Raw genomic sequence first — 24,366 nt, 5'->3', positions numbered from 1 at the left:
TTTAATGCATCCTGTTAGACAGGAAAATTCAGTTAGTTAGCAGGCTGGTCGGTAAGTTGAGCTGGGAATTTCTCTGGTTTTCTTTTGCATGTGTTGCACTTGTGTGTGCTCCTTGCTGCAAAGGCCACTTGTAGGTGAAGGCAGTGGAGGTAGAGGTGTACTAGGGGAGGCATTGGAGGTAGAGGTGCACTGGGGTAGGCGTTGGAGGTAGAGAAGGATTGTGATATAAAGGGGGTAATGTGATATGCAGGGGGGACAGAGAACATGCTGTAAGAAGAACCTTGTTGCACCCCACCACCACCAATTCAACCACCGGGAGAGGAAGAGAGCATCTGGATCAGATGAACTGTGCACTGTAAGTCAATATTGGTTCTGTGTTACTGGGATTTGTACGCCAATATAGCTGGGGGTATTATTCACTGCTGTATAATGTACTGCTGGGATTTGTAGTCCTCTATAGCTGGTGCTATTCTGCATTGTTGTATGTATTGCTGGGATATGTAGTCCTGGGGGTATTCTGTATTGCTCCTTTTTTGTTCTCCGCAGAGATGTGACACCTCATCTTATAAGAATAAGAAAGGAGCAATACAGAATACCGCCAGGACTACATATCCCAGCAATACAGGGTGTAAAAAAAAAGGTGTACAAATCCCAGTAACACAGAAACAATATTGACTTGCAGTGCACAGTCCATTTGATTCAGGTGCTCTCTTCCTCTCCTGGTCGTTGTAGTGGTGGTGGGGTGCAACAATGTTCTTACACTATGTCCTCTGTCCCCCCTGCATATCACAGTCCACCTCTACCTCCAATGCCTCCCCCAGTGCACCTCTGCCTCCACTGCCATCACCTATATCTGGCCTTTGCAGCAAGGAGCACACAGAAGGGCAACACATGCAAAAGAAAGCCAGAGAAATTCCCAGCTCGACTTACTGACCAGCCTGCTAACCAACCAAATTTTTCCTGTCTAACAGTATGTGGTAAAAACAGGGGTTTAGTCTGCACACATTTGCAAATACATGCGTAAGCCACAGAGCCCCATCGAGGCACCCCGGTATTTTCTGTAGTTCTAACTTTAAATGTTGAGAGCCTCCACAATGGAAGCACATGCATTATATAATCACTAGGCAAAGGACAGGTGAGCCTAGAGGGAGCTTGCCCCTCCTTAAAGACACAAGGGCGCACCGAACACCCAGCACACCACTATGGCAGCAAAGGTGTCCAGTGCTCCCCTTGCCAGTATATCAACATTACAAACAAATGGCCACTGCCCTCACTAATAACTGGCCTTTGCAGCAAGGAGTACATGGAAGGTTAACGCATGCAAAAAAAAACAGAAATGACTTGCTCAACTTACTGACCAGCCTGCTAACCATCCAAATTCTAAATAGGGATGGGCTCCCTCCAGGCTCACCAGGATCACCTTCTCTCTGCCTATCCATTATATTGCATGTGCTTCCACTGTGGAGGCGCTCAAAATGTAGAGACTAAATCCTTGTTTTTAATGCATACTGTTAAACAGGAAAATTCGGTTGGTTAGCAGGCTGGTCAGTAAGTTGAGCTGGGAATTTCTTTTTTTTTTTTTTTGCTTCCCCCAGTAAACCTCTAGCTCCAACGCCTCCTCCAATGCCTCCCCTCTCCAGCACACCTATATCCCCAATCCCCCCTCCCCTAGCACACCTCTACCCGGCATATCTCTGCCTCCAATTCTCCCCCCCCCCCCGCACACCTGTGCTTTTTAATGACCCCCCTAGCACACCTCATCTTCCAAACTCCCTTCTCCACCACACCCAGGCCTCCAATTCCTCCCCCTCCCAATCAAGCACATCTATGCTTTCAATATTCCCCCAATCCATCATACCTATGCCTCCAATTCCACCTCCCCCCCCCACCAATCCACCATACCTATGCCTTCAATTCCACACACCTCCTCCCCAAATCTATCAGGCCTCCAATACCACCACCCCCTCCCCCAATCTATCATACCTATGCCTCCAATTCCACCCCCTCCCACCTAATACATCACACCTATGCCTCCAATTCTACCCCCCCCAATATATCATACCTATGCCTCCAATTCCACCCCCCCCCCCCAACTATCATATGGCCTGATAGATTGGGGGGTGGAATTGGAGGCAAAGGTATGATGGATTCGGGACGAGGGGGTGGAATTGGAGACATAAGTATGATAGATTGGGGGTGGAATTGAAGGCATAGGTATGATAGATTGGGGGGGGGGCAGAATTGGAGACATATGTATAATGGATTGGGGGGGGAGGTGGAACTGGAGGCAAAGGTATGATTTAGACCTATGCCTCCAATTAACCAATTAAACCCCCCCCCCCCCAATCCAGCACATGTATACTCTAATCCCCCCACTCCCCCATCCTCCTCATAGCACACTTCTTGTTCAATCCCCCATTATACCAATGCCTCCACGTCACAGCAGTCTCATATTCACCATTCTCCTGCAGCCATGGGGGGTCAGGCATCGGTGCACAGGGTGGCCTGAGCAGGTTTGAGCCCGCCCACTTAGAATTGCCTTGCAGAGGCATGCACCACCCCACTCCTTAAATGTGCAGCAAGAGGGAGGTGGAGGGGGTGGTCCCAGACGCCCAGTAAACTCAGACTGCAATGCTCGCACTGCGAGCCTGTGCGGGGCGGGGATGTGCTGCAGGTGGGAGATGGAGAGGGGCGGCCCTAGGCAGCTGTACAATCCCTATTGAAATGGCAGTGCTGCGAGTGTGTGAGCAAGGGGGGGGGGGGTGGGGGTCACTGGCTATACATTTCTGGTACAGCACAGCCCTGTCAATACTCGCCCTCCTCATTTTTCCACTCGCCGGCTCGTTTGAGGCCTGAACTATCTTGGGTATTGGGTATTATACAGCAAGATCTTTGATGTTCAGCATGACCATTTATCATTATTCACAGGAATAGGCAATCTACACAAGTATATTTTCTATAGAGTTGCAGTTTCAGCAATGTTATATTGTTTTCCATTTTAGATCCAAATTTGTAAGTTTGTATACTTTCCAATGCTCTCCAGTAAATCCGTCGCCCATAATGATTCCTAAAAGAAGTGACTTCAGGTTAAATGCCCTGCTTATATAGTAGCTTACAGGTCCAGCCCCTACCAGCTAGGATTTTATAGCATAAAGCACCAATTTCTAACAAACCTACTATGCCCAGTCTGTTGAGGTCAATAAGATGAAAACATTATATACACAGGTCCGTATTCTGAGTTGGTCGTATGCCCTGAAGTTGCTCCTATTGGGAATTTTTTTTTGGAAAGGCTTGTAGTGTTCGCTTGTTTAGCATGGCTCCTTCTGCATAATTAACTAATATGCCCCTGTCTGGCACATATAATGCATATAGTAAAAGAACCATAGTAACTTGGATTTCATAAGAAGACTATTGTTATCTATTCACAATCTCATTAAATGAATGTTATTTCAGTACATACCTGATTGCCCCCTGTGCCACAGTCAACCAGCTCTTAACTAGAAGACAGGGTTTCAGAATAAGATTTTAAATCATAATTGAGCAGTGGTAAAATGTTAAATACTAAAGCAAGATTTAAGCCCCATACACACGCGTCGAAAATTGGCAGGGAATTTTCGTCCGACGACCAATCTGCCGATTTTCGGCTTGTTAGTATGATGCTTCCGACAACCAACTCCGACTTTTCGGCCGAAAAAAATCTGGTGTGCAGACTATAAAATTTTTGTTGGCCGTCAACACAACGGCCGATTTTCGTGCAGTCAGTACAGATTTCGACAGGGAAAAATCTGATGAGCAAGTCTGGGCATGCTCAGTGAAGAAAGAACACAAAGAAAGCAACCCAACACATGACATCACTTCTGAAGTAGAATTTTGTTGGGCGAGAAAATTTGTGTGCAGTCTAGGCACATTCCAACCAACAAAACACCACTCTGGACAAAAGACGGACGATCGGTCGGCCGATAACACGTTTCGTGTGTACGGGGCTTTAGAAAATATGTTTACAAATGCAAGTAGTCTGGCCAATAAAATGGCAGAGCTAGAACTTCTGTTTGCAGAGGAACACTTTGACTTGGTGGGAGCATCTGAAGGCAGCTGGCATGCCTCTTTAATTGATTTTCCAGGAGTAAACTCTGAATTATTAGAAAAGGTGATGTAGTATGCCTGTATGTTAGAAGTGATTCGGAAGCAAGTATGAGTAATGAATTTATTATTGAAAGAATATTGTAAGAGTGCAGCAAAATGCTTCATATAAGTGCACTAAATGCTAAAATAATTTGGAGAGTTTGTTATAAGCCCCTAGACGAGGACAAGATTTGCATCTTTCTCCCATTGAAATGGCTGGGAATTAGGGCAATGTTCTTTTAACAAGGGATTCTATTTACCCTGATATTGGTTGGGCTAATGGAACTGCACTTTTGGTAAAGACTTGTCATTTCTTAAACCTATTGCAGGATAGTTTCATGGTCAGATGGTGGAAACTCCAACTACAAAACAATGATTTGTTGGAACAATTCGTTCTGGAGTAACGAGCAATTACTCAAATTATCTCTAAATTGCAGAACTCATTACAGATGTGCAAATTTAGAGAGAATTTGAGTAGTTGCTTATTACTCAAGAACCCCTAGCACCCTCTGGAGGAACTCTAGGGTTCCAAGTTGTCTTAGTTAGGAAAGCCTGGAGCTCTTTTCTCCAGGAAGTGGTGAAAGCTTATAGAAATTTCCCTCGGTCAGCATACTTTTTCTTGCCAAACAGAATTGCTCTCTATTGAGCAAATGAATGACACATAAACATCAGGTATCCAAATGATAGAACAAAGCAGATAAAAGGAGGGAAGATGCAAGTCTTTCTATCAATGAAAAGCTAACCATGCATTATAAGGCAATACAGAAGAAACACAGATTTACAATTGTTAGCAGAAAAAGAGAAAATCAGTAGAAGATCAACCTACTCGGGGACAAGCATTAGCCCTCCTACCCCGGTTTCCAAATGTTGTCATATTTCCGGGGACAATTTCTATTAATATATGTCAATTTATACATAGGCAATACCCCATTTGTAGTAGATTCCCAGGAGGATAACGTTGGGGAGGAAGGGAAAGCCCACTTAAACAGTATCTTTTTTTTGGCATAATATAATAGGTAGGATATCAGCATCTTCGCATACTTAGGTCTTTGCTCATCATCCTGTATGCCCAGAAGGGCCAATTCTGGAGCGCACGGGATAGTCAGTAATAAACGGGTGTTAATGAGATCAAAGACATCCGTCCAAAACTGTGTAATCCTAGGAATGGTCCAAAACCTGTGGCAATATATACCCTCAGTCTTTGAACATTTAGTGCAGTCAGAAGACCGCTGCGGATAGATTCTGTGGCATAAACTACACTCTATGTAAAAACTTTGCTTGAAACTGTTTATCTCTGGAAGCTATTACCAGTTTGGAATTGTCCTCAAAGCAATCCTTCCAGTCTTCCCTGTCCAACGTAGGTATATCTGCATGCCACTGTTCCGAGAATCATTCCATCTTTGGAGGCTCAAAACTAAGTAGCGCTACCTATAACGTGGATAGTGGCTTGGATAATGACTCCTGGGCCAAATGCTCCTCAATTGGATCAATCTCAAACGTGGGTGAGTCAGGAAATTGTGAACGCACAGTGTGCCGCAGTTGGTGGTATCCAAAGGACATCAAACGGGTAAGATTAAATCTGGCAGACAGTTCCCTAAAGGGCAGAACTGTCCCAGCAGGCATGATACCCTGCAACCTGGAAGTCCTAAATTTGATAGGAGGTTGATCCAGGGATTTATCCTTCTTACAGCAAACTGCCCTATGTGGGTTGTTTTTGCCTTCTTCTAGATCAAACACAAAAAAAATATTTCTCATTAAACTTGATGGACCTGTGTCTCCTCCTTTTTTTTTTTTTTTTCATATCCTCTCCTTTTACAGATACTGCTACATCACAGTGGATGATTATTATTGAACCTGTGTTTGATGTTGCTGAAAAATCTCTTGAAGGACATGTGACAGTCAAGGTGCCAGACCTTCATCTTGAGCACGCAAGTTCTTTAATCATAGGTCCAGGACTGCAGACATCTAAAATAATGATAAAAATCAGTGAGGTAAGCCGGCCATGACAATTTGGCATTCTTTGTATACCAATCAAAAATATTCCAAGGTGTGTATGTATGTATGTATGTGTGTGTGTGTATGTATGTATGTATGTATGTGTATATATATATATATATATATAGCGTACTGTGCAAAAGTTTTAGGCAGGTGTGAAAAAATTAAGAATGCTTTCAGAAATAGAGGTGTTAGTTTATTTTTATCAATTAACAAAATTTGGTGTGACCACCCTTTGCCTTCAAAACAGAATCAATTCTTCTAGGTACATTTGCACACAGTTTTTGAAGGGACTTGGCAGGTTGGTTATTCCAAACATCTTGGAGAATTAGGCACAGATCTTCTGTGCATGTAGGCTGCCTAAAATACTTTTGTCTCTTAATGTAACATTGATGTTGAGATCAGGGCTATATCATCCCTTCCAGGACTCCTTGTTCTTTACGCTCAAGATACACTTTATTACCAAAAGTATTGGGACACCGGCCTGTACATGCACATGAACTTTAAAGGCATCCCGGTCTTAGTCCGTAGGGTTCAATATTGAATTGGCTCCAACTCAATTGAGAACTCCACCTCTTCTGGAAAGGCTGTCCACAAGGTTTAGGATTGAGTCTATGGGAATGTTTGACCGTTCTTCCAGAAGCGCATTTGTGAGGTAAGGCGCTGATGTTGGACAAGAAGGCCTGATTCGCAGTCTCCGCTCTAATTCATCCCAAAGGTGTTCTATCGAGTTCAGGCCAGTCAAGTACCTCCACCCCAAACTCACTCATCCATGTCTTTATGGACCTTGCTTTGTGCACTGGTGCACAGTCATGTTGGAACAGGAAGCGGTCCTCCCCAAACTGTTCTCACAAAGTTGGGAGCATGAAATTGTCCAAATGTCTTGGTATGCTGACGCCATAAGAGTTCCCTTCATAGGAAATAAGGGGCCAACCCCTGAAAAACAACCCCACACCATAATCCCCCCTCTACCAAATGATTTGGACCAGTGCACAAAGCAAGGTCCATAAAGACATGGATGAGCGAGTTTGGGGTGGGGGAACTTGACTGGCCTGCACAGAGTCCTGACCTTAACCCGATAAAACAATTTTAGGATAAATTAGAGCAGAGACTGTGAGCCAAGCCTTCTCGTCCACATCCGTGCCTGATCTCACAAATGAGCTTCTGGAAGAAAACATTCCCATTGCCACACTCCTAACCCTTATGGACAGCCTTCCCAGAAGAGTTGAAGCTGTTATAGCTGCAAAGGGTAGGCCAACTTAATATTGAACCCTACGGACTAAGACTGAGATGCCATAAGGGTTCTTGTGTGTGTAAAGACAGATGTCCCAATACTTTTGGTAATATAGTGTAGTTCTTAATGACATTGGCTGTATGGTTGGGGTCTTTGGCTGCAATTCTTTTATGAAGACCACTTCTGGCCAGACTTCTCGGGACAGTAGGTGGGTGTACCTGGATCACACTGGTTTCTGCCAGTTTTGTGCTGATGGCACTGCTGGACATCTACTGATGTTGAAGGGAAGTAAGCATGCTGTATCTTTAATCTGCTGCATAGGTTTCCTTGGTTGACCCCTGCATCTACAGTCAATGTTGCCTGTTTCTTTGTGCTTCTTCAAGCACATCTTGAAACCCTAGTTAGTTTTGAAATCTTTGCCTGGGAGAGGCATTTCTGATGCAGTAAAACTACATTGTGTCTTGTTGCTGTGCTCAGTCTTGCCATTGTGTTTGACCTGGGACATGAAACGGTCTTCCCAGTGCTGTATCTTGGCCAAGGCCAACAAGGCCCAGGCCTAGGGCAGCATATTGCAGGGGGGCAGCACAGAAAGAGTCCCCTCCGGCTTGTGCTACACTTTTAGTGAAGCACCAGTCTTATGGGGCAGACTGGGCCAGGAGACAAATTAGTCTGGTGCCCCCATATGTGGGTGGCCAGCATTCTGCAACTGTGGGGGCGCTGCTTCTAGTTTTGACTGTCCTATCATTATAGCGGACCTCTCATCTGAGTTCTTAGCATCTGTCTCTCTGTAGCTATGTAGGGAGGCTGAAACTGTCTGGAGTAGAAAGTCAGCTGATGGGAGCGGACCAATAGAGTGAAGGGGGAGGAGCTTTCCACTGTGTTAGGAGACCCCATGTCGGGAGAGGTGCAGTGGAGACACTTGAAGGGAGCCAGACAGGCTGTAAATACCTAGGCTGAAAAGAAAACCACACCAGTTGAGTGGAAATTGCAGGGAACCTACCTAGCTGCTACGGGACTTTTAATCTGGGTAGTAGGGATGGTGCAGATGGAAGGGAGACTGAGATGGTAAGCTACACATAGGAGATAGGTACTAAGACTTTCCTGCAAACCTTTGGGTGATCTCAATCTAATGTATACACTGTATATACTAGAAATCCCTGAGGGCTTTCAAGCTTGCAATGATGCATACGGCAGTTATTATTAAGAAATCTTATTTATTTGTCTTTGGCAGAGGAACTGCTATATATATAAAGTGACTTACCACAGATACCAGCTACTGGTAATCAATATAGAAGGTAGGTGTTAATGTTTATACAGTACCTGACTTGATTATATAGCATGAAGTACCCAGGGTAAAGAGAAAGCTACGCTATTTCGAAGAAACTTGCATTGCACTTACCTAGCTGCCAAAGAGCTTTTAATCTAGGGATGGTGCAGACACAAGGGACACTGACATGGTCACCTATACCTGGCAAGTAGGTAATAGGACTCTCCTGCAATCCTTTGCTTATGTCAGTTGAACATATTTGGAAATCCTAATTTTATTTCTGTTGATTGCCGATGAGTAAAATAAACAGATGGATTTATTTGCTCCTGCCCCCAATCCTTCCTTTGCTCAATGCCTGTACCACCTACCCTTATCACTGTGCTATATGTTTTCTGCTGCACCACTGGCATGGTTATATCCTTAGTCCTCTTCATAAATTAGGCAGAAATTTGTGAACTAGAATTATAGGCAACACCTTTTTTCCTTGGATAGAGTAAGGGGAGGGTTATGGGTCCTGTCAGTTTATTTTTTTGCCATCCCTGTCCCATTGTGGAGATTTCCCTTCATTTCCTGCCCCATAGCCAAACAGGAAGTGAGAGGAAATCTCTGCAATTTAAGGCGATCCATTGCCTGCCCGCCCCCCCCCCCCCCCAAGGCTCTCAGAAATAGTGTCCCCAATGGAAAATTTCAGGGTGGGTTGTAGATAGGAAGGGGCGGGTCATATTTAAATTAGGGGGTGCGTGAGTTTAGTCAGGCCTAGGGCAGCACAAAACCTAAATACACCACTGGGTCTTCCACAACCTCATCTTCGTAACAGAGTTTGGCTGTTCTTCACCCAGTTTTACATATCCTACACAGTTGTTTGTTTCAGGTAATGACTGTGTTTCAACCTGCATATGAAATTGATGATCATTAGCACCTGCGTGGTATAATTGATTAATCATACACCTGACTCCAATCCTGCAAAATCCCTGACTTTGTGCAAGTGTAAGACCTGATGCTGGTTGAAAGCCAAATGGTAGTCACACCAAATACTGAATTGATTTGATTTAGATTTTTCTTCTGTTCGCTCACTTTGCATTTTGTAAATTGATAAAAAATAAACAATAAAATGCATATTTTTGAATGCATTCTTACTTTTACAGCATTTCTTCACACCTGCCTAAAACTGTGGCACAGTATTGTGTGTATATATAATAAGAACCATGTTTTATTACAACAACAAACAGGCTGAATATCTACTGTTACAGGTTTCCTCTTAGTGCTGGTTCACATATATGCGATGCGGGTTCCCGCATCGCATTCAACTCACAGGCAGTTCACACTTCCATATGCGAATCTCTGGGGGTGTCAATACAAAGTTAACGACACCCCCAGATAATTTCACATATCTCAGTGGGAACTGTCAATTAAGACATGAATCGGTTCAAATAGGTGTGAACACCTATGCAATCCGATTTTGGTGCGGACCCAAATAAGGGTACTGTGCGAGTTGTATACGAATGCAATGCAAATTCAGCCATACAATCTGTATGGCTGAATTTGTATCACACAGACATCACATGTGATTTTTTCAGAGCAGTACGCTCCGAATCACGTGCAAGGTCTGTCATCGCACATATGTGAACCGGGACTCGTAGCTGTACATACAGTATCTCACAAAAGTGAGTACACCCCTCACATTTTTTGTAAATATTTTATTTTATCTTTTCATGTGGCAACACTAAAGAAATTACACTTTGCTACAATATAAAGTAGTGAGTGTACAGCTTGTAAACCAGTATGAATTTGCTGTCCCCTCAAAATAACTCAACACACTGCCATTAATGTCTAAACCGCTGGCAAAAAAGTGAGTACACCCTAAGTGAAAATGTCCAAATTGGGCCCAATTAGCCATTTTCCCTCCCCGGAGTCATGTTACTCGTTAGTGTTACAAGGTCTCAGGTGTGAATGAGGAGCAGGTGTGTTAAATTTGGTGTGATCACTCGAACACTCGCATACTGGTCACTGGATGTTCAACATGGCACCTTATGGCAAAGAACTCTGAGGATGTGAAAAAAAGAATTGTTGCTCTACATAAGGATGGCCTAGGCTATAAGAAGATTGCCAAGACCCTGAAACTGAGCTGCAGCACAATGGCCAAGACCATACAGCGGTTTACCAGGACAGATTCCACTCAGAACAGGCCATTGCCATGGTCGACCAAAGTAATTGAGTGCACGTGCTCAGCGTCATATCCAGACGACAACTTTGGGAAATAGACATATGAGTGCTGTCAGCATTGCTGCAGAGGTTGTTGAAGGGGTGGGGGGGTCAGCCTGTCAGTGCTCAGACCATACGCCACACACTGCATCAAATTGGTCTGCGTGGCTATCGTCCCAGAAGGAAGCCTCTTCTAAAGATGATGCACAAGAAAGCCCGCAAACAGTTTACCGAAGACAAGCAGACTAAGGGCATGGATTACTGGAACCATGTCCTGTGGTCTGATGAGACCAAGATTACTTATTTGGTTCAGATGGTATCAACCGTGTGTGACGGCAATCGGGTGAGAAGTACAAAGACAAGTGTGTCTTGCCTACAGTCAAGCATGGTGGTGGGAGTGTCATGGTCTGGGGCTGCATGAGTGCTTCTGGCACTGAGGAGCTACAGTTCTTTGAGGAAACCACGGATGCCAATGTGTACTGTGACATCCTGGAGCAGAGCATAATCCTGTCCCTTTGGAGACTGGGCCACAGGGCAGTATTCCAGCATAAAGACCCCAAATAAAAGCAAACTTTCAAGACAACCACTGTCTTGCTAAAGAAGCTGAGGGTAAAGGTGATGGACTGGCCAAGCATGTCTCCAGATCTATATTCTAATGAGCATTTGTGGGGCATCCTCAAATGGAAGGTGGAGGAGTGCAAGGTGTCTGAACATCCACCAGCTCTGTGATGTCATCATGGACGAGTGGAAGAGGACTCCAGTGGCAACCTGTGAAGCTCTGGTGAACTCCATGCCCAAGAGGGTTAAGGCAGTGCTGGAAAATAATGGTGGCCACGCAAAATATTGACATTTCGGACCCAATTTTGACATTTTACCTTAGGGGTGTACTCACTTTTGTTGCCAGCGGTTTAGACATTAATGGCTATTTGTTGAGTTATTTTGAGGGGGCAGCAAATTTACACTGTTATACAAGCTGTACACTCAGTACTTTTACATTGTAGCAAAGTGTGATTTCTTCAGTGTTGTCACATGAAAAGATATAATATATTTACAAAAATATGAGGGGTGTACTCACTTTTGTGAGATGCTGTATACTGGTGTCAATATCATATCGTAGCTCACTGGTTGATAATTAGACCTCAACAACAATGGAACATCTGTATCTTGTATATGTATCTGTATATGGCTAAGGCATTTTGAGTTTCCTCCTCTTCAGGGGGAAAAATAAATATCTTTTTGTTTTGAGAGAGATATTTATAAACCGTCTATGCCAAAATGTAAAAATGGCCCACCCTGTGCACTCCAAAGCTGGTGAGACCCTAAGCGGAAGGGGGTGGGGAAGCATGCAAAGATCCAAGGGTCAGCAGGGACACACAAATATGTGCTTGACAAGGTCCATCCAAAGGTACTATAATGATTAAATATTCAGCCAGAACACATAACAGAGCATCAGATGGGGAACTCCAAACTTCTGGTTCAGGTCCGTGCGTCTGACAACACTTTTTTTTGTTGATGCCTTTCATCACCTGACTTCTACTTCAAAAATGCTTTGAAATCCATGAAATACTTAGTTACTATTAGATCCAGCTATATTTGACCCATTATTTCACCTATTTCAAAAAGAGTGAAAACGTCTGGTGAGAGTTTTTAATGGCTTATTTTAAAGATGGTGGAAGAGACTACCGCACAAAATATTTTATTTGTTGAAAGTTCATTTTGCTGTGTAAATTCTTCAGTTTCCTTTTAAGTCATTGAAATATAAGTGCTGGTATATTCACATTCAGATCCACAGAGCAGGGTTGTCGGGAAAGACCAGGGGTGTCCCTGGCCTGTGAAGATATTCAGCCGGTTTGTTTTATTTGTTCTAATTTTGATATATAAAAACATGTTTTTTATTATATATCTGTGTTAAGCCTCTGTTCACGTATATGCTCTTTTGTGGGCCGCTTTGCTTGGGCACGCAAGCCTATTAATTTGTTTGTATCTGTAAGACTATGTAAATGTATCTACTCCTTTATCATGTTAAATGATTGCCTCTGCATTTGATTTTTACTGGTTTTGGTAATAACTTAAGACTTAAGCTGTGAAGGGCAGGTGCAAGTCTGAAATGGAGAGTCGCACACCGCCGGTATCATCCACAAGAAACATTATTGGAGACCTCTCGGACAAAGTGGTTCTGCAATGGCATTCTTTCTAATCAGTCTCCAATAAAGTTTCTGGTAAATGATACCAGCAGTGTGCAATTCTCCTTTTTGACTGGCATAAAATTGTATTATTTTTCATAATAATTATAAGCAGTTGCCCAAGTCAAACCATTACCCACCATCCGAAGTCAAAAGTCCTCCACCCTGCCTTACATCACAGTGTACCCCCCTTGTGGTGCTACTGGGAAGAAGTTGGGGGCGGAGCTGAGAAGCTGAAAGTGCAGGGTCTGGAGGAAGACCAGAGGAGGGCTGGAGTCAGCTGCCGGAGTCTGCTGAATGCTGAGACCAGGGGAAGCAGAGACAAGCGGGTGCTGTGGTTGCAGCAGAGGCACAGGATCTGTAGGAGGAGTTCTGTTGTTGACTGCTGTGACGGGGGGGGGGTGGATACGAGTGGGGTGCACTAGCTATGTGAGAGGTGCAAGGGCCACATAAAATGGCCAGGGGGACCATTTGGCCCCAGGCCTTGTGTTTGACACTTGTTTTGTAAGATATTGTTTGCAAAATCACATTTAACCACACTAACTAAACTCTAGGGGAAATTCACTTGCAAAGTTGCCTTTAGTAAATCAAACCCATAGTTTCAGCACAATAATACATTTTTTCATTTTCTTCTTCTGTTTTTAGAATGCATCAATAAATTTGTGGTGGCCAAGTGGATATGGAATGCAAAGTGGCTACAATATGTCGGTTAATTTTAGCATTGAGAATGATTACATTTTTCAGACAACAACCAAGGTATGAAGATGTGTTTCTGTTTTTACTTTTTTGTAATTTACTGCTGTTCTAAGATGACCCTTTTCTAGGTGTGAAATCTCACCTTAAAGAAGCACTTTGCTAAGCACAAGTTTCATTAGCTGTTTGTTACATTCGCCATATTTGTGGTACAAGGTACTTGGTATAATCTGTTTTGCATCTTTCACAGTTTTCGATATTTATCAATTATTTTCCATTGATTCCTTTTGAGGGACATGCCACACGCTTTTGCTTGCTTGCTCGCATGCATCCACCACACAACTGATGCCCTATAAATAAGGACTTTAGGATTGAAATTGTATTCTGTACCAAAACTGATGGTGGGTAAGGTTTAGAACTTTGTAGAAGGTGCAGAGTAAAGGGTGATATAAGGTCTGTATACAGTAAACCCCCCTCCATTGCGGGGGTTACGTTCCAGACCCAGCCGCGAAAAGTGAAATTCCGCGAAATAGAAAAACCCTATTAAAATGCATTGTAGGCATGATTTTTTTACTGTCACTGTACGTGTAGAAGCATTTTAAGGTCTTTAAACACACTTTTAAAACAATAGAAACTCATTTAAACACATAAAAGATACTTAGAGACAGAGCAAGAGCTATGAAAAACACAAAAATCTTTAATTTTCAATGATTTATATAGTAAAATAACATTACAAAAAAAAACGCAAATTACCGGGACCGCAAAAACTGAACCGCGATGTAGCGGGGGATTACTGTATGCATATAAATCTAAGCAGGCTAAATGTATCCAGGCAAGCTCACTGTCTAAATTCTCCTGCTTCTTCCTTTTATATATTATCATTCTTCACTAACTTCATAAAATTCGACAAAATAAAAATTTACACTGGAATTCTTTCTAAAAAAGAAAAAAAAAATGGAGATCTTCTTTGTTTAGTTTGCAGTTCATACAAAGCTGGGTGTGTCAAGATATTTTGTTATCAGCTGTTTTCAGGCTGATCATTTAGGCTGTTACTGTTCTTCAAAGGCCTTACTTGACAGAAAGTGAACTTTGTAACAAAATATCACTCCATAAAAGGCTTATTCTTGATGACAATGCAAAGAATGGTGAAGATATTTAAGTACAATAACCTATTATAACCCAACTATGTAACTGTCCTTCTTTGATGCCAAATGAGTGAAAAAAATAACCTGGTTGTATTGTCAAATTGTGTCCTTTGTGTGGCATAGTGCAAAACCTTGTCTAAATAAATCAACCCCTACTAGAAGCATATACTTGGTTGGACTCAGCCTATTACATCTCCATAAATCCGTGCAAACAGCACAACTACTAGCCCAAATACCTACATTCCATGCCACATTCAAAACTCCTATCTGGGTGGCATTAGAATTTCTCAACTGTGACCATATCAAGGTCCACTATTTGCTTTGGCTTCACCCATCTGGTAGACAATCCGATTAAAGAATGGATGGATTGAAAGAAATATCACATAAGTGTGACTAAAGATTGAGTCAAATCTTTTATGCTTTTATAGCAAGAGAAAGCAGTACCACATCGAGAACTTTTTAGTTATTTGCAAATCAAACATTTCTTACACTCCTAAATCTGTTCTCCAGATGGCGCTAGGATGCTCTCTTTGTTTGAACCCAAATGCACCAATGGCCACCACATGCCTGCTCTAATCTTACTCATTTACTCCCTACTCTTGTCCTCTTCCTCGAATTACCTCCCTACCTATACCCAAAAATAGTCATCTGGTTTAGGTGCAAAGCTGGATACACATGACTGGTCTCATATTTTGGAAATGACCAAATCCTTGTCAAACAATGTATTAGTCACTGAAACAATTTACAATGCTCTGACCAGATGGTACCTAGTTCCCCTATAGATTTGCTCGCTATGCTCCAGGTTAACCTAAGCAATGCTTTCAGGATTGTGGAAGCTAGGCACTTTTTTCATGTATGGTGGACTTGTCCTGTAATACACCAATTTTGGAAAGATGACTTTTGGATAATGTTAGCATTCTCAGATGCCGCAGTTCCTTTGTTTTGGCTCAACACACTCTCCTAAATCTTAAACTTCTGGGTAAAACTAAACCCATTTTTAATTTGATATTGCATCAGCTTAGGCTGCATTCACACTTGAGCGTAACGTTTTCGCGCGTTATTTTTACCGCGATTTTCAGGCCTTTTTTTCAGGCATTTTTGGAGGCAGGCATTGACATGTATCAAAAACGCTGGTAATCAGCCCAAAAAGAAGCTCATGTACTTTTTTTTAGCTACAGGCGTTTTGCAAAACGCTCAGATGTGAACAGGGGCCATTTAAATGAATGGGGTTTTACTTGTTGGGCGTTTTGGAACATTTTTGTGAGCGTTTTTGGAGCTGAAAAACACTCAACGCCCAGGTGTGAATGGAGCCTTAGGGTGATGATTGCTAAGGCCTGGAAGACACCCACCGTCTCTTGGAATTAAACCAAATCTGGAATTAATTCAGTCCTCCTCTACAAAAAACTGAAAGTTAAACTCAATGGCAAATTGGTAACCTTTCTCTCCACATGGCTACCCTGGACATCTTGCCTTCTGTCTGCGGGATTTGACCAAGACTGTCTGTATACTGTAAAGTGTATACAGTTTCCAGGAAAGGGCCTGGAGGTCCCACAGGTCATCATGATGGATCTGGCATTCTTATATGCATGAAACACATCCAACCACCTTCGTGCAAGCATCAAAGAGTGCCTTAATATGCAGTCAGCTCAGTAGTAGACCTGGAAGCCCAGAAACCAGACTGTGTTTGCACATACCTTGAAATGCTAGAGAGCCCAGAAGTTAGTAAAAAGGGGGCAGCATTCAAATGTGAGATTTAGAAGTGGGAGGGGCATTTCATAGCTATAACATGCCAATAAAATTGAGTGATACACAAATGTATGAAGAGACACATTTGCTAAATACCCAATTTATTTTCTGTATTGGGAGGAAGTGCTGCTCTTTTGTGCTACCTAAATGTATGTATTACCATGGCTAAATTCAGGAAATGGCTCTGAATTTTCACTGCCCTCAACTGTCTTTATTTAGATGAAGCTTGCACTGAACTGCCCCAATGTATAAATTACATGGTATAATATTTTCCCACTTTGTGCTTTCCCACAGATTTACTTTCGCACAGTGGAGCTCATCGAAGAGCCAATTGCAGGTTCTCCTGGCCTGTCTTTCTATATGAAGATTAATGGAATTCCCATATTTCTAAAAGGCTCCAACTGGATACCAGCTGATTCTTTCCAAGACAGGGTTAACTCTAAAGAGTGGGTACAATATTCAAGGGAGATTATGGCATAGAGATTTGTCTAAATAGATAAACCAGTTAATTTTTTGATTTTCCATAGTTCCATATTATTCCTATCAATGAATACAAACTTCAAATAAGCCTTAACATTAGTGACCTCACTGGCCTTCTTAAACATTGGCACTCCTGCTTTTACATTATTGCATATGTGCTATGGTAAACTGTGTACTTCGTTGCTGTGTATGGGGAGATATAATAGAGTAGCAGATAGTAGATAATGGAGATCCCTCAAAGTCATGTCAAATAGTCTCCTATCTTACTTTGTAGTGAACTATAAGAGTTTAAAGCCGTATTAAATCCAAAAGAACACATTTACAGTATTATATTGCAGCTTACCAATTCTTAGATGTAGTGGCTGTATTCGTTTTTCTTTTTTGGATTTTCTTTCTTCTATTTTCATCTGGTAATCCAGCCAGCAAGTCTGTTATTTTTCACAGCACAAGCTTTCCAGCAGAATGTATCAGTTTTATATAGAGATTACATGGAGACAAACCACTTAACACTGGCAGGGGTGATTAAAATGATCTGCTTTTATTTATTCATGTAAAATCTGTATCTCAAAAAGAAAAAAACTGTTTATTGTAACTGATTATACAGTGTGAACTGGAGTTTGGCTGTCTTCAATTTGTTGGTGTATCTAAATCTGCTAACCACCCTCCCATACATGACAATGCTGCTGCGCCTCTTGTTCTCATTCCTCTAGAGCTGGAGTGCATGGCAGCAGATTCAAAGCTTCCCTTTGACTAGGTAAGTGACAGATAAGCACATTGGGATGGCCTGGGCAGAAAAGACTATAGAAAAGGCTTCTATTTATAATGGAATGTGAAATTCTGCCTGAAAAAGCGAACTTAGCCTTAAATGAAACCAAACAAAGCAAAAGGATATAGACTGATGGAACAAGGACATTTTTATTTTTTTTTTCCAGTTGATGATCCTAAAAGTGTAAAATTAGCACTATTTGGTCAATTTTTTTCCTTTTTTTATTTTCTACTACTGCAGCTTGAATTATTGATCAGTTATAAAAACCCAGTGTAAGTGTATTTTATGTGCCAATGATTGTATTTTTATTTATAACAGGCTCCATGTCTTGCTCCGTTCAGTTGTCGATGCCAATATGAACACTCTACGTGTCTGGGGTGGAGGAATATACGAGAGTGATGACTTCTACAGTTTATGCAATGAATTAGGAATTATGGTAATTTCACACCAAGTCACGTGTGCAGATTTCTACAAGTATTAGTGTTTCATTGGACGATGGGCGTTTCTTTTAAAATCTGCTTCAGTATATTGGCTAGAAATCTATTAAGAAAAAAGTTTCTTGCGTTTGGAAGTAAAGAAAATAATGGAGCTGCTGCACCCAAATACACCTGAATACCAGGTATTAAGTGATTGAAAATAAAACAAAGCAAAGGTGCACGGCCTCCTTAAAACATATTCTAAAAAATAATCTTAAGTGATCAAACATTTAATGAGAACTAATTAGAAGTATAAACTCAGTGCATGTATCATCAAACATGGAAATTAGTCACATGATTGCCACACATCATGTGATACACTATAATCAAAAATCAAAGTGCACCATATTAAATATATGAAAACCTAATCATATAAACAAGGTGTAAAACAAGAACTACATTAATAGAAGTGTAAAAAGTCAGTCAAAAGTAAAGTCCATATATGCATGCTGGAAAGTTCTCCGTGCTCTCTGTAAACAATTAAGTAGCAAATGTGCTCCAAAAGTGCCCATGCAATATAGAAGCTCCTTACCATAACCAAATGATCTTAAATTATAGAGATCATTACACGCGGTGTATAATACAAACAGTCAACATTCACAGACTAGGAATCCCCATATGATTCCAGGATCCAAAGCTCAGGAAACTATATCTTTCCAGTTGCCACAGACCCAACTCCACCCGACGCGTTTCCCCATAAGAGGCGTCCTCTGGGATTGGAGAATCCCAATCCCAGAAGATGCCTCTTACAGGGAAAGGCATTGGGTGAAGTTGGGTCAGTGATGTCATCACACCGAAGCTGCCTAGATGACACTGCGGCTGAGGCTTGTTTGCTTGCTATCCTGATTCATGCTTTTATTTTCTTTGTTAAATGTAGGTGCAACATCTCCATGCTGTCAAAAATCTTTATCAAATGAGTCGCGCTATGAGACTTCCTTTTTTTCTGCCCATTGTGAGTGGTGTAGTTCACCTCAGAAGCTAGATTTGCAATTGGACAGATATAGTTTCCTGAGCTTTGGATCCTGGAATCGTATGGAGATTCCTGTTCTGTGAATAGTGGCTGTTTGGATTATACACACTCTCTATAATTTGAGATAATTTGGTTCATTTAGGGAGTTGCTATATTGCACGGGCACTTTTGGAGCACATTTGCTACCTAATTGTTTACAGAGAGCACTGAGCACCTCCAACACGCATATATGGACTTTATTTTTGACTGACTTTTTACACTCAAATGTATTTCTTATTTTGTACCTTGTTTATATGCTTACGTTTTCATATATTTAATATTGTGCACTTTTGTGTGGCAATCATGTGACTATTTTCCATGTTTGATGATACATGCACTGGGTTATACTCCTAATTTAGTTCTCATTATATTTCGATCACTTAAAAATATTTTTTAAGGAGGCAGCGCACCTTTTCTTTATTTTAAATTGGCTAGAACGAGGCTTCCTCACTCACGGGGCTGCACTTTGTGAATGGTCCTGCAGCCTTCTGGCACCTGTGACATGTCCCAGAAAGCTGCAGGCAAAAACCTAAACCAGGTACCCGCTCCACCCAAAAAATAAATGTATACAAAAAGTGATTGGGGGGGGGGGGGTTGTGGTTTAAGCAAAACTTCCCTTTTGGGTAAAGTTCTGCCTCAACTCCTTTTTAATATGGTGTGCGCCAAAGAAGTTCTCCATCTTGGTGTAATGTCTCACACTGGTTTTGGTCAAAAGATCCCAGTTTGTTATAAGAGTTTTTACATATATAATATATGTGTATATTAACTTGTTGTTCTGGTAGGTCTGGCATGACTTTATGTTTGCATGTTCTCTTTACCCGACTGATGACTGGTTTTTGGACACAGTGAAAGCAGAAGTCACTCATCAGGTAAAAAGTCAATTTGTTTTATTACATTGATAAATTTAACAACTTTCAGCAAATTATTTTATTTTAAACTTGACTGTATAGATTATTGACATACATCGCATACAATAACATTGTGAATGATGCACATCACAGTTAGAGCCATAACTAAAGATCATGGGGCTCCTAAGCAAAATATGAATTATCTCCCTACTGTCATTGATCGTAATATAAAGCCTATCAAAATCAAGTACAGGTAGCAGTAGAACTATCAATATCTGCAAAGTCAGTACATTACTAAAGATCAGAACTAGGAAAATGGGGAAAATGTAATATTTTACACTATGACCTAATTAGTAGAACTCCTACACACAATTGTGTGATAATATAACCCCAAAAAAATATTAAATTGCAGCTTACCAACTCTTAGATGTGGTGACTGCATTAGTTTCCTTTTCTATTTTCACCTAGTGATCCTGCAAATAAGTCTGTTATTTTTCAACTTACTTTAACAGACCAAGTTACTTTAACAGAGTTTCAATTAGAGGGTTTAGACAAACCATTTAACACTGACAGAGGTGCTTACAAGGATCAGCTTTTATTAATTTATATACAACTTTTATCCCAAAAGGTGAAACATTGTTGGCTGTAACTGTTTATAAAGTGTTAGCTGGCGTTCAACTTCAATTTGTTAGTCAAGTACATCTAAATCTGCCAGTCTAAAACTACTCTCTCCCCAGACTGACAATGCTGCTGTCCAATGTGTCTGGATTAGCCCCCGATCACATCGGTGCCACTTCAGTTTCAAATGGCATGAGAAGTCGTACCGCATTGGCAGAAATTGAACAGTTCATATCTCTGTGACTCATGTCGCAGCGATTATGAAAAAAGTTCCTGCACTACTTTTTACCGATTTAATTGCAACTAGCATAGACTTCTGTTAAATGAAGTCGCAAGCCACAATGAAATTGGCAGTGCAAACCACACTGATGGGCAGCTTTGAAATCGCACTGAAGTAGTGCGATTTCAAAGCCACACAGGTGTGAATCAGGGCTCTCTACTTCATCCAAAATGCAGACACCCCAAGGGTGGCCATACATGGATCGAAGTTCGGCCAGTTCAGCAAGGACCGGCTGAAGTTCGATTCATGTATGGACAGGCTAGTTTTACAGAAGTCGATCAAATTCTGTACAACCACCCTCTCTGGTTTTTCTGAACAATCTATAGCTGGCAACACTGATCATTGTATTCTCACGGTGGGGAGACTTCCCCGCTGTGAGAACACAATAACACAGTGAGATATTTCTCCGTCCACCTCAAATGTGTGAATGGGGAAAGTCTTTCTTGGTTGAATGGAAAAAGAAATGACCAATGCATGGGCTTCTTAGGATAGGAAGTGTATTACTGGCTGAATCACTAGACGAAATAAAGGGAAAAAGAATAATATAAAAAAAGGAATGCAGCCACCATATCTAAAGATTGATAAGCTTTTTTATTTGGGGGTTTAATATTGCTTTATTAATACAATGAGCGATAGGTTTTCTCTTCATGTGCACGAAGATTTTCTATGTTTAAATTATCTGAACAGCCACTCACATTGGGGTCCCTTCTACTCACACAGATCACAGTACTAATTATGATGGATAAATGCAAACTAGTTTTTATGATTTATTAAAACTTTTAACTGCAAAGTTTTTACACTTTTATAACCATGTTTTTATTGGTTGTCCTGGTCCTGTTGTGCTTACAATTGATACACATAAAGTTTCTGTACTTTACAGCAGTTTATCACATGCTATTCTTTTTGTTACGATGTTGATCTAGATCAGAAGACTGAAATCTCACCCCTGTATTATTGTCTGGAGCGGTAACAATGAGAATGAGGCTGCAATTGCCAGTGATTGGTTTTCAATACCTCGCTCTATGAGAAAGGTGTATGCACAAGACTATATTACTCTCTACATAAATACCATTAGAGAGCTTGTTATTAAGGTAAGCAACAATCAAACACAGGAAGGTTTTTATGTAAATCCAATTTCGCCCCTGTAATACAAAGCTGATTTAGTTCTGTTTTTATGGCCAGATTTTACATTTTCATCTTTGGCTAATCAAAGAAAATTACAGTGAAGCAATTGTAGAAGCCATGCAACCTAATAGGAGCAAGCTACAGTACCAGTGGTATTTTATAGTTCTGATTAGTCACTTCCAGGATTGTGTGGTTAGCAGTGGCTACATGCTACCATGTACTTGTTCCTATTATTGATTTGAAGGTGATTATTGATTTGCAGGTCACAGAACTAGAACATGTCCATGTAGCTTTTTTTTGCAATCTGAACCAGATCATCCACACAGCAACCTAAGCAGCAGTATAGGGCCAGGTAGATTTTAGGGGGGCAAATTTACAACCTTCATGCTCCTGCAGTAAACCAGGAGGAAAGTACAGTTGGGCAAAACTGTGCACATGCCTTGCACTTCACAGGGGGGGGGGGGGGGGGTACACTTACATAGTTAACTTTTATCTTACATAGTTAATCGGGTTAAAAAAAGACACAAGTCCATCGGGCTCAACCAATAAAAAAAAAAAAAAAAAAAAAAAGAAAAATGAGAACCCAACCATACAATCCCATATACACAATCCTATACCCGCAGTTGATCCAGAAGAAGGTGAAAAAACCCCAGCAAAGCATGATCCAATTTACTACAGCAGGGTAAAAAAATTCCTTCCCAATCCCCCGAGAGGCAATCGGATATTCCCTGGATCAACTTTACCTATAAATATTAGTACCCATTTATATTATGTACACCTAGTAAAGAATCCAGGCCTTTTTTTAAAGCAATTTAGTGAGCTGCCCAGAACCACCTCTGGAGGGAGTCTATTCCACATTTTCACAGCTCTTACGGTGAAGAAACCTTTCCGTATTTGGAGACTAAATCTGTTTTCCTCTAGACGTAAAGAGTGCCCCCTTGTCCTCTGTGTTGACCTTAAAGTGAACAACTCTGGGTAAAGTGAACAACTTGTAGGGCAATTAGTGTCTGATGAGCCCATGCCAGGGCAACCATTGCAAACTGGGAATAGGGAGCTTATCTATGCCTATTGCAATCCTTATCATTGTCCATAGAAGAAATTGGAGACCAAAGCTGCTACTTTGCCTAGAGTCTCATTCAGTCTTTGTTCACACTGCCGCGGCTTCAAAGTCTGCGCAACTTTATTGCAGCTTGCAAAGGACTTCATTAACAGACATCAATGCAAGTCGTGTTAAAGTGACCCCAAAGTAGTATAGGAACCTGTTTCTAAGTCGGAGCAACTTGAGTCGCACCGATTAGAATGGTTCCATTGCCGTTAATGTGGCTCGACTTGTCATGCGCCTTTGAACCCTCAAGTCGCATGACAAGTATCGGCAGTGTGTACCAGGGCTTAACCTTAATCCCTCTCTGATTGCAATAGTCACTGATAATTTTATTATATAATTTTATCATTCTGTTAATTTTAATGATATTTTTATTGTTAATAAACTGATCTTTTTGTATAACAATTGTTTTGTAAAGAAATGTTTTGTCACCTAGATAAAGAGGACCTGTGTCCTGGAATCTTTGGTATTTGACATATTCATGTGAAGATAACTGCACAAAGCAGTGAAGTAAAAAAACAGAACCTCTGGAAAGTTTTTACTGTTGTGTGTGCCTTTTCATCCCCATCCCCTCACTTTTTGTCTTGTCCCGGGGATAATAAAATAAAGAGTAATCTCCCCAGTTGAGGTCACCTTTAATAATACCACAGAGTCACTTATAGAAAGGCCAGCCTGCAGCTTTTTAGTGACACCAGAGTGCTTCTTTAAAAGTCATCTACGATTTGTGCTCTTTGCTTTTTTTTACATTTAATATTGTTTATTTTGTGCTTCTGCACAGATGGATGGGACTCGTCCTTTCATTGCTTCAAGCCCTACCAATGGGAGAGAGACCATCAAAGAGCACTGGCTTTCCAAAAATCCATATGACAATCACTATGGTGACACACATTACTACAACTATGTCACAGACTGTTGGGATTGGAAGTCATACCCTAGGTCTCGCTTTGCTTCTGAATATGGTTTCCAGTCTTGGCCATCTTTTAGTACAGTCGCTCAGGTAAAGCAAGTCATTTCATGTACTTCTATGAAGAATATTGGCTATTTATTAGAGTTGTATGGGGTCTTTTAACCGCTT

General features: G+C 41.3%; 1 protein-coding gene across 1 annotated transcript in view; it reads left to right on the top strand.

Annotated features, from left to right (window-relative positions):
* MANBA (mannosidase beta) overlaps positions 1-24,366 on the top strand; it is a 75,466-nt gene that overhangs the window by 33,643 nt on the left and 17,457 nt on the right. Inside the window, exons 6-12 of the mRNA XM_082269333.1 lie at positions 5,941-6,113; positions 13,649-13,759; positions 16,882-17,033; positions 18,152-18,269; positions 20,101-20,187; positions 21,988-22,155; positions 24,070-24,288. Of these exons, the coding sequence (XP_082125459.1) occupies positions 5,941-6,113; positions 13,649-13,759; positions 16,882-17,033; positions 18,152-18,269; positions 20,101-20,187; positions 21,988-22,155; positions 24,070-24,288 (1,028 nt within the window). The remainder of the gene's footprint in view (positions 1-5,940; positions 6,114-13,648; positions 13,760-16,881; positions 17,034-18,151; positions 18,270-20,100; positions 20,188-21,987; positions 22,156-24,069; positions 24,289-24,366) is intronic.

The sequence above is a fragment of the Pelophylax lessonae genome (genome assembly GCF_965119305.1).
Source record: "Pelophylax lessonae genome assembly, chromosome: 1".
Classification (NCBI taxonomy): domain Eukaryota; kingdom Metazoa; phylum Chordata; class Amphibia; order Anura; family Ranidae; genus Pelophylax; species Pelophylax lessonae.
Note: the sequence above shows the minus strand (reverse complement) of the source record. Positions and strands in the feature narration are given on the sequence as shown.